At 52.4% G+C, this 10,707-nt stretch overlaps 2 protein-coding genes across 2 annotated transcripts; both read right to left on the bottom strand.

Moving 5' to 3' along the window:
* Window positions 1-91: 91 nt before the first annotated feature.
* LOC140417970 (uncharacterized) lies at window positions 92-1,015 on the bottom strand (the record flags this gene model as incomplete). The annotated part of the gene is made up of 1 exon (XM_072501401.1): window positions 92-1,015. A coding segment is annotated over one exon (924 nt), but the record flags the coding sequence as incomplete, so codon positions are not given.
* On the bottom strand, window positions 1,011-8,374 carry LOC140422046 (uncharacterized). Its single transcript, XM_072507024.1, has 2 exons — window positions 8,327-8,374; window positions 1,011-2,926 (listed from the first exon to the last, which is right to left on the bottom strand). The coding sequence occupies exon 2, from the start codon at window positions 2,552-2,554 to the stop codon at window positions 1,184-1,186; it is 1,371 nt and encodes a 456-aa protein (XP_072363125.1). The 5' UTR covers window positions 2,555-2,926; window positions 8,327-8,374; the 3' UTR covers window positions 1,011-1,183.
* Between the last annotated feature and the right edge of the window lie 2,333 nt (window positions 8,375-10,707).

Genomic DNA, 10,707 nt, shown 5'->3' with positions numbered 1-10,707 from the left:
TCCCACACTGAGAGCAGGTGAATGGCCTCTCCCCAGTGTGAACTCGCTGGTGTGTCTGCAGTTTGGATGAATCAATGAATCCCTTTCCACACTAAGAGCAGGTGAACGGCCTCTCCCCAGTGTGAACTCGCTGGTGTCTCAGCAGGGTGGATGAATCAATGAATCCCTTCCCACACTGAGAGCAGGTGAATGGCCTCTCCCCAGTGTGAACTCGCTGGTGTGTCTGCAGTTTGGATGAATCAATGAATCCCTTCCCACACTGAGAGCAGGTGAACGGCCTCTCCCCAGTGTGAACTCGTTGGTGTCTCAGGAGGGTGGATAAATCAATAAATCCCTTCCTACACTCAGAGCAGGCGAATGGCCTCTCCCCAGAGTGAACTCGCTGGTGTGTCTGCAGGTTGGATAACCAAGTGAATCCCTTCCCACACTGAGAGCAGGTGAACGGCTTCTCCCCAGTGTGAACTCGCTGGTGTCTCCACAGGACAGATGAATTAATGAATCCTTTCCCACACTGAGAGCAGGTGAATGGTCTCTCCCCAGTGTGAACTCGCTGGTGTGTCTGCAGGTGGGATAACTGTGTGAATCCCTTCCCACACTGAGAGCAGGTGAATGGCTTCTCCCCAGTGTGAACTCGCTGATGGATCCGCAGGGTGGATGAATCACGGAATCCCTTCCCACACTGAGTGCAAGTGAATGCCCTCTCCCCAGTGTGAACTCGCTGATGTTTCCGCAGGGCGGATGAATCAATGAATCCCTTCCCACACTGAGAGCAGGTGAACAGCCTCTCCCCAGTGTGAACTCGCTGATGTCTCAGCAGGGTGGATGAATCACGGAACCCTTTCCCACATTGAGAGCAGGTGAACGGCCTCTCCCCAGTGTGAATTTGCTGATGTCTCTGCAGGCTGGATAACTGAGTGAATCCTTTCCCACACTGAGAGCAGGTGAATGGCCTCTCCCCAGTGTGAACTCGCTGGTGTGTCTGCAGTTTGGATGAATCAATGAATCCCTTTCCACACTAAGAGCAGGTGAACGGCCTCTCCCCAGTGTGAACTCGCTGGTGTCTCAGCAGGGTGGATGAATCAATGAATCCCTTCCCACACTGAGAGCAGGTGAATGGCCTCTCCCCAGTGTGAACTCGCTGGTGTGTCTGCAGTTTGGATGAATCAATGAATCCCTTTCCACACTAAGAGCAGGTGAACGGCCTCTCCCCAGTGTGAACTCGCTGGTGTCTCAGCAGGGTGGATGAATCAATGAATCCCTTCCCACACTGAGAGCAGGTGAATGGCCTCTCCCCAGTGTGAACTCGCTGGTGTGTCTGCAGTTTGGATGAATCAATGAATCCCTTCCCACACTGAGAGCAGGTGAACGGCCTCTCCCCAGTGTGAACTCGCAGGTGTGTCTGCAGGCTGGATAACTGACTGAATCCCTTCCCACACTGAGAGCAGGTGAACGGCCTCTCCCCAGTGTGAACTCGTTGGTGTCTCAGGAGGGTGGATAAATCAATAAATCCCTTCCTACACTCAGAGCAGGCGAATGGCCTCTCCCCAGAGTGAACTCGCTGGTGTGTCTGCAGGTTGGATAACCAAGTAAATCCCTTCCCACACTGAGAGCAGGTGAACGGCTTCTCCCCAGTGTGAACTCGCTGGTGTCTCCGCAGGACAGATGAATTAATGAATCCTTTCCCACACTGAGAGCAGGTGAATGGTCTCTCCCCAGTGTGAACTCGCTGGTGTGTCTGCAGGTGGGATAACTGTGTGAATCCCTTCCCACACTGAGAGCAGGTGAATGGCTTCTCCCCAGTGTGAACTCGCTGATGGATCCGCAGGGTGGATGAATCACGGAATGCCTTCCCACACTGAGTGCAAGTGAATGCCCTCTCCCCAGTGTGAACTCGCTGATGTTTCCGCAGGGCGGATGAATCAATGAATCCCTTCCCACACTGAGAGCAGGTGAACGGCCTCTCCCCAGTGTGAATTTGCTGATGTTTCCACAGGTTGAGTGAATCAATGAATCCCTTCCCACACTGAGAGCAGGTGAACAGCCTCTCCCCAGTGTGAACTCGCTGATGTTTCAGCAGGGTGGATGAATCACGGAACCCTTTCCCACATTGAGAGCAGGTGAACGGCCTCTCCCCAGTGTGAATTTGCTGATGTCTCTGCAGGCTGGATAACTGAGTGAATCCTTTCCCACACTGAGAGCAGGTGAATAGCCTCTTCCCAGTGTGAACTCGCTGATGTTTCCGCAGACTGGATAACCGAGTGAATCCCTTCCCACACTGAGAGCAGCTAAATGGCCTCTCCCCAGTGTGAATTTGCTGATGTCTCTGCAGGCTGGATAACTGAGTGAATCTCTGCCCACACTGAGAGCAGGTGAATGGCCTCTCCCCAGTGTGGAATCGCTCGTGTCTCTGCAGGTTGGATGAATCAATGAATCTCTGCCCACACTGAGAGCAGGTGAACGGCCTCTCCCCAGTGTGAATGCGGCGATGAATCTCCAGCTCTGATGGGAATCTGTATCCCTTCCCACAGTCCCCACATTTCCACGGTTTCTCCATGTTTTGGGTCTGCTCGTGTCTCTCCAGATCGGACAATCAGTGGAAGCCTTGTCTACACACAGAACACGTGTACGGTCTCTCCTCACTGTGAATGGTGTGATGTTTTTTCAGGCTGTGTACCTGGTTTAAGCTCTTTCCACAGTCAGTACACTGGAACACTCACTCAGGTGTGTGTTGTGTGGGTCTCGGTGCTTTTCCAGTCACACTCACGTTTAAAATCTTTTGAAGCCGACAGATCGGACAAACATTTCTCCTTCTTGCCGATGATATTCAGAGCCCGAAGATATTCAGATCAGAAGGAATCGAGTGAGTTTGTCACATCGAGATGTGATGTTTGAGATTTCTGTCTATAATTCCTCCTCTTCCAATATCCTTTAAAAACAATTTACAAAAGTCATCGTTGTTATTACAGGATAGAAATTCAGAACAGACAATTCTAGCTCCTATGGGACATTATTTACTCTCTTGTTCTCCAAAAGCTGTAAATCTCCATCCCACACAATCTCCCTCCATTCTCACTCTGCTGAATGTAATATTCACCCTCCCAATTCTCCTGATGGTGCTGATTCATGTTGATTGACAGATGCAAGCTCAGCTCACTGCTTCCTGACCAGCACACAGCGATTAGAATAGGAGCAAGAGTAGGCCATTCGGCCCACCGAGTCTGCGCAACCATTCAATGCGCTCCTTGTCCGATCTACCTCAGCACCATTTTCCCGCACGATCCCAATATCCCTCGATATATTCAATATCTAGAAACCTATCAATACCTGTCTTTTTTTTAACAAACAATTTTATTGAGGTATTTTAGGCATATAGAAAAAGTGACATTGTACAATACAAAAAAAGTCAAGTCACAAATTAAACATAGTGCAAACCACGGCTCTGTTCACGCAAGGACCTGCATCAATATCCCCCTGCTCTACTCTACTCTAGCACCCCCATCCCCCCGACACGTAATCCTCTGCGAAGTCAATAAATGGCTACCACCTTCGGGCAAACCTCTCAAGGCGATCTTGACTTTCTCTAGGCCAAAAAAGCTTGCCATGTCAGATAGCCATACATCAGCCCTCTGGAGCTTTGAGTCCCTCCATGCTAACAGTATTCGTCGCCGGGATACCAGGGAAGCCTCAGGACTCATTACCACCCCAGTTTTCAATACCCGGGACATGACATCTGCGAATCCCTGCCAATACCCCGAGTTTAAGGCACGACCAGAAACATGTGTACATGTTTAGCCGGCCCTCCGGCACATCTAGCACACTTGTCCTCCAGCCCGAAGAATTTGCTCATCTGGCCACCGTCATGTGGGCCCGGTGCACGACCTTAAACTGGATCAGGCTGAGCCTGGCGCATGTTGCGGTCATATTTACTCTGCTCAGGGCTTCTGCCCAGATACCGTCCTCCATCTCTCCCCTGAGCTCCTCTTCCCACTTAAGCTTCAGGTCCTCGGTCTGCTTATCCTCAGCTCCCATTAGTTCCTTGTAGACATCTGAGACTCTACCCTCTCCCCTAGAAACTACCCTGTCCTGTCTCCCCTTCAGCGGGAGACATGGGAAGGACGGCACCAGTCTGCGTCCGAAATCCCGCACCTGTAAGTATAGAAAGTCGTTCCCTCTCGCCAGCCCAAACTTCTCCTCCAGTGCCCTCATGCCTGGAAAGCTCCCTTCCAGGAACAGATCCCCCATCCTCACAATCCCCGCTCTCCTCCACAGTCGATACCCCCCGTCCATGTTCCCCGGGGCAAATCGGTGGTTGCTGCAGATTGGGGTCCACACCGATGCTCTTACCTCCCCTACATGCCTCCTCCACTGGCCCCAGATCCGAAGAGCCGCCGCCACTATCGGGCTGGTGGAGTTCCGTGCCGGCGGAAGCAGCAGAGGCACCGTGACCAGGGCTGCTAAGCTAGTGCCCCTACACACAGCAGCATCAATATCTGTCTTGAACATACCTAATGACTGAGGCTCCACATTCCTCTGGGGTAGAGAATTCCAAAGCTTCACCACACCCTCGAGTGAAGAGTTCCCTCCTCATCTCAGCTTTCACTCTATTTTCCTACCTGTTCCCCATAACCCTTAACTCCATTGTCAATAAAATATCTGTCAAACTTGTGCTTCAAAATATTCGATGGCCCCCAGATACAACTGGTCCCTGTGGAAGAGAAATCCAAAGACTAACAACCCTCTGAGGGAAGAGATGAATGGAAATATATAACGTAGCTACAGCCTTATATTACGAGAAATAACAATACATTTACTTTATTACAAAACGGTAAATAATATATCTAACCTGTACCATGTAACAACACTGGACATATCTCTGTTCATTATTAATTTAATTGCCCTGAAATGTCAGCCATCTCCTGGGGGAACTCACCCCTTTAATTGTGAACATTAGGAAAGAGGCAATCCTTTTTTGAAACAAATTTAGAGTAACCAATTTTTTTTTTCCAATTAAGGAGCAATTTAGCGGGGCCAATCCACCGGCCCTGCACATCTTTGGGGTGAGACCCACACAGACATGGGGAGAATGTGCAAACTCCACACGGACAGTGACCCAGGGCCGGGATTCGAACCTGGGTCCTCAGCGCCATAGGCAGCAGTGCTAACCACTGTGCCACGCCCCTCCCCAGAGAAACTAGAATTGTCTGTTCAGAATTTCTATCCTGGATTGAAAGTCAATACTTTTTTTTTTAATTACAAAAAAATTAAATTTAGACTACCGAATTCTTTTTTTCCACCCGATTAAGGAGTAATTTTAGCGTGGCCAATTCACCTACCTGCACATCTTATTGGATTGTGGGGGCCAGACCCACGCAGATACGGGGAGAATGTGCAAACTCCATACTGACAGTGACCCGGGGCCAGGATCAAACCCGGGTCCTCGGCTAACCACTGAGCCACTGTGCCTGCCCCTATAGTGATGACTTTTGTGAACTCCCTTTAAAGGATATTACAAGGGGAGGATTTACATATGAGAACTCAAATCAAACTTCGCATCAAGATTTAACAGAGTCACTCCATTCATCAGGACCTGAATATCATTGGCCCGTGAATGTGGAAGAAGAAATGTTTGTCTGTTCTGTCTGTAGGAAAAGATTTTCAAGATCAGTGTAACTGAAAAAAACTCCGGTACACACACATCTCGGGTGAGAGTGTTCCAGTGAACTGACTGTGGAAAGAGCTTTTAACCAGTTACACAGTCTGAAAAAACATGACACCATTCAAAGCGGGGAGAGACCGTACGCATGCTCTCTATGGGGACAAGACTTCAACAGATCGTCAAACGTGGAAAGCAACAAGGACACCAGCAGCATGCTGAAACCATGGAAATATGGGGACTGTGGGAAGGGATTCAGATCCCCATGTGAGTTGGAGACTGATCACCATAGTCATAGCGGCGACAGACCATTCACCTGTTATGAGTGTGGAAAGGGATTCACCCAGTTATTCCAGTGAGGATTTATCCTCGAGGTGGGCAATATCATCGTTCTTTTTCTTTTTGTTCTGAGAGGGGCTGCCCCGCCAGAAGTGAGCTGGTGAATGAGAGTGAGATGGGGGCTGCAGTTGTTGAACCAGTTTTGGCTGGTTTTGTCTGGGTCAGAGCTGGGGGGGGGCAGGGTTTGGTTTCAATTTGTGTATCTGGGTGGGGTGTTGGCAGGAAATGGGGGTGGGACAGAGAGGTTAGCTTGCTGGTGATGACTTTGGACCTGTTTTTGTTTTACTGTCAGGGTATGTGGGGCGGCCATCTTGTGTGGGCACTTGGCCTGTACTTTTTGAAGATTTACTTGATCGTCCCTCACGGTGGAAATGGCTGATTCCATGTTGGGGAAGTGGGGGTGGGAGACCCTGGATTCGGCTGCTCACCTAGAATGTAAGGGGATTGGGTGGAACAGTGAAGAGGTCGAGTGTTTTCACTCAATGAAAGAATCTAAATGCTGGTGTGGTGTTCTTGCAGGAGACTCACTTGCAGGTTAGAGATCAGACCAGGGTGGCATGGTAGCGCAGTGGTTAGCACTGCTGCCTAACGGCGCCGAGGTCCCAGGTTCGATCCTGGCCCCGCATCATTGGCTGTGTGAAGTTTGCTCATTCTCCCCATGTCTGCATGGGCTTCGCCCCACAATCCAAAGCTGTGCAGGTTAGGTGGATTGGCCACGTGAAATTGCCCCTTAATTGGAAAAAAAAATAATTGGGTACTCTAAACTTATAGAAAAAAAAATAGAGATCAGCCAAGACTGCGGAGGGGTGAGCCAAGTGTTTCACTCGGGCTTTGACGAAGGGCTCGAGCTCTGCAATTCTAATCAATAAACAGATTCCTCTTTCGGTCATTGGGCTTGTTGCGGACACTAATGGGAGATACATGGTTGTCAGTGGGTCGTTGGTGTACATTGGTGGTGTTGGTGAATGTCTATGCCCCTAACTGGGACGATGGACAGCACGGTAGCCCAGTGGTTAGCACTGTTGCTTCACAGCGCCAGGGACCCAGGTTCAATTCTCGGCTTGGGTCCCTGTCTGTGAGGGGTTTGCACGTTCTCTCCGTGTCAGTGTAGGTTTCCTCCGGGTGTATTATTGTGGCAATAATAAAGATTATTATTATGTGGCATTTGTGAAAAAAATTGTTGGGATCCATCCCAGACCTGGATTCAGATCAATTGATTCCTGGAGGGGACTTCAATTGTGTTCTGGATCCTAAATGGACTGGTCCAACCCCATTCAACCTCTACAATATCACAGAAAAAGGAATGAAACCAGGCGGACCATCCGACATTGACCCAGGCACCAGAAACGACAATGGGAAACCCAGTTTTTAAACTGTTCCCATCAGCAGATTGTAAAAGGATTAGGGGACACAGATTTAAGGTTGTGAACAAGATCTACAGGGGAGATAGGAGGTAGTCATTGTGTACAGATCTGGAACCCAATGCTTACACACAAAGGTTGATAATCTCCAGGTCCTGATAACCCGAACGGTGGTGTCAGAATTTGATGTGAGGATTGGTTGTGAGTTTCCTGTCTGCGAATCCCTTTCTAATCCCCCATGAAAGAAGTTTACAAAGGCCTCACTGTCAGTCCAGAAATGTAATTCAGGAAAGGTAAATATTTCTCCTGGTTTGAATTTGCTGTGTGTAAATCCTCCCCTACTATCTCCTGTAAAAGGTGTTTCCAAAATTAATCACGGTCAGTCCAGGAAAGAAATCCACGACATTCTGCCCTCTTGCTCCCTGGTCCACAATGACCACTCATGCTCCCTTCTGCACACTAACCCGCGTTGCCATCAGCAGTCCCCTGATTTGAGGGTGATGTTGACTCAGGGTTACGAGTTTCTGCCCTGGGTCTTCATGTGACGGAACAGAGCCGCAGAGCTTTGGACACATGGGGCACGATGTCCAATGATGCAGTGAAATCCGGAGAGCAGGATTTGCTTCCTTTTCTTTTAATCTCTGCCAGCGCTTTGCATCAAGAAGACATTGGGACTCAAATACTAATCCAGTTTGATGACAAGTTGTCTCCATTCTGAACAATGGGGAACAAGCTCCTCCCACTCATTGAAACATCGCCCCGGATAAAGACGGCAAACGCGCATGCGCCCTGATGAATAACCATTAAAGATGGCGGCTGTTAACTCGAGCCGAAATGAGGAGTTGCAGTTCTGCTCGGTACAAACTGGGTCCCGGAAATTTTTTCCGCGGTTTGCGGCTCACAACAGCTTTACACAACGTTTCCGCCCACCCCCGCGATCTCTCGCTCCCTCATATTGTTAAACACCTCTTACCAATTTACGATCTGAGAAAGACGTCCTTCTCCTTCGCCATTGCCCACACTGCGCATGCTTCAATCACAGCCTGGCCCCGCCCCTCATTTACTCCGATTGCTTGGAGGACCAACACCACTTGGTCCTCCAGTCCCGCCTCCTCTTCCTATCGGTCCGGACCTGCCATCAATCACCCGGACATTGTGACGGTGACAGATGGTGAGAGCGACCACAGGCTCAGGCTGACTGGCTGATTGTTCCTGTCTCTGCCTCCTCCCCAGTCCCCACTTCTGCTGCCCCACCCTCTGTCCTCCCACCCCTGTGCCTGAGATGGGAGTGGGACCAGTTGGGACTGCAGCTGTAGCGGGTGTGGGGCAGCCTGGGACATTGTTTTAGGCCCCTCCAGGGCTGAAGAACGCTGCCCCGCTCTGCTGTTGCCCTGCAGCACCTTCCCTTGTGGCACCTGCTGTTGTGGTGCCACGTCCATCCCCCCTCCCCCCACCCTTACCCTGCTACCCTGGTCTTAGATACACGGCCAGACCGTACCAGGGGTGGGCATGGCCAATACCCCAGGGGCATCCTCCACTCTGCCGGGGGCAGGGCGGCCAAGAACCCATGCAGGGAAGGGAGCCCCTCGACCATCCGCGACCCCCTCGCCTTTCTGCCTACTAACACGGCAACTTAGGGTCAAACGTTGTGCCCAACCCCACCATGATCATCGAGGCGTGCACTCTTGCGATGGCCGGGGTCTTCGGCCCCTCGGCCATCGTAACCGCCTCCAGGATGTACGGCAAGGTTATGTTTTTCCTGCGGGCCGAGCAGGCGGTCCACCATGTACTAGAAAAGGGGGCTCACGGTGGGTGGGACACATGTGGTGGTGCACCCGCTGAAGGCCACCGCCGAACGTGTGGTTCTTTCAAACGTCCCGCCCGACCTCCCCACCGAGCTCCTCCTCCCCCATCTCAACCTACTGGGGGAGGTCAGGTCCGGGGTGGTGCCGTGACACTCGGCCTGAGGGATCTCACCCTCCGCCATGTATACCCCTTCCGGCGTCAGGTTTTTGTCTGCTTGACCTGGGAGGAGGTCACAGAGGGAGGTTTCGTGGTCTCCCACCAAGGGGAGAACCATAAAGTGTTCTGGTCTGCGGATGGCATGCGGTGCCATGCCTGCAGAGGGCTGGGGCACATTCGCCGGAACTGCCCCACCCTAATGGCCACCACCAACTCCAGGGCGGCTGGCACTGCCCCCATCTCCTCTATCACCTCTTTGTCTGCCCAACAGCCGGCCCCTGACAACACCGCGGCTGCTGGGTGGGGGCAGAGGCAGCCTAAAAAGGCCAAACGGAAGACGGCACGGCGGTCGGACTGGGCCCATCCACAACTTGGACCCATCACGGCTACTGACCCCGTGCCCATCCCAACCAACTTGGAGGCCGCAGCCTCACCTCGGGACACCGCAGCCGCCTCACAACAACCTGAGGTGCATGGAGAGATCACCACACGGGCTCCGGAGGGCGGTGGGGACCCTGTGTACTGCCCTGAGCTGGAGGCTTGTCCACCCTCACCACAGCCCCGCAGCAAGGTGAGCCTGCCCCCTGACAGCGCCGCCTGCCTCGGCTGGAGGAGCTGGTGGATCTCGCTACGCCCTCCCCAGGCGAGCGGTGTTGGGTATCGCCTGCGTTTACTCCCATCACACTGACGGCCAGCCCCATTAAAAAGGTCAAGGTGGCCTCCAAGGCACCGAGGTGCCCGTTCTGCCGTCGTCCCCCGAGCAGGGGGGCCAGGCGGAGATGTGACCCGCGAGGGCTCATTCCCCCGGTACAGTTTTACTCCCTGGTCACCTTTTGTTCGCCGCCCGGTACAGTTTTACTCCCCGGTCACCTTTTGTTCATCGCCGGGGGCTGGCGGCAGCCACCAGTGACCTTATATATTCAGGTCATGGGCGAGCGACGGCGAGGAAGGCTCCCCGCTCACAACACCCAAGCAGATGATGCCAGGTTCCACCCCGGAGCTGTTCCCCGGGGTCTTCCGGGGTCTCTCCGAGGGCCCGGCATCGACAGCGGAGGCGGGATCGGAGCCGCTGCCGGTCACGGACCCTGAATCGTGGGGGGAGCTTGTAAGGAACCCACCTGAGGACGATCCTGGGGGTGGGATGAAATGAAAATCACTTATTGTCACAAGTAGGCTTCAAATGAAGTTACTGTGAAAATCCATTAGTCGCCACATTCCGGCGCCTGTTCGGGGAGGCTGGTACGGGAATTGAACCGTGCTGCTGGCCTGCCTTGGTCTGCTATAAAAGCCAGCTATTTAGCCCTGTGCTAAACCAGCCCCGGATGAACTCGGGCCAAGGGCTAGTTGATGGGCCCGCGGCGCCCGCCACGGGGCTCGGGTTCAGGCGGTGAC

This window comes from Scyliorhinus torazame, chromosome 5, assembly GCF_047496885.1.
Source record: "Scyliorhinus torazame isolate Kashiwa2021f chromosome 5, sScyTor2.1, whole genome shotgun sequence".
Taxonomy (NCBI): Eukaryota; Metazoa; Chordata; class Chondrichthyes; order Carcharhiniformes; family Scyliorhinidae; genus Scyliorhinus; species Scyliorhinus torazame.
Note: the sequence above shows the minus strand (reverse complement) of the source record. Positions and strands in the feature narration are given on the sequence as shown.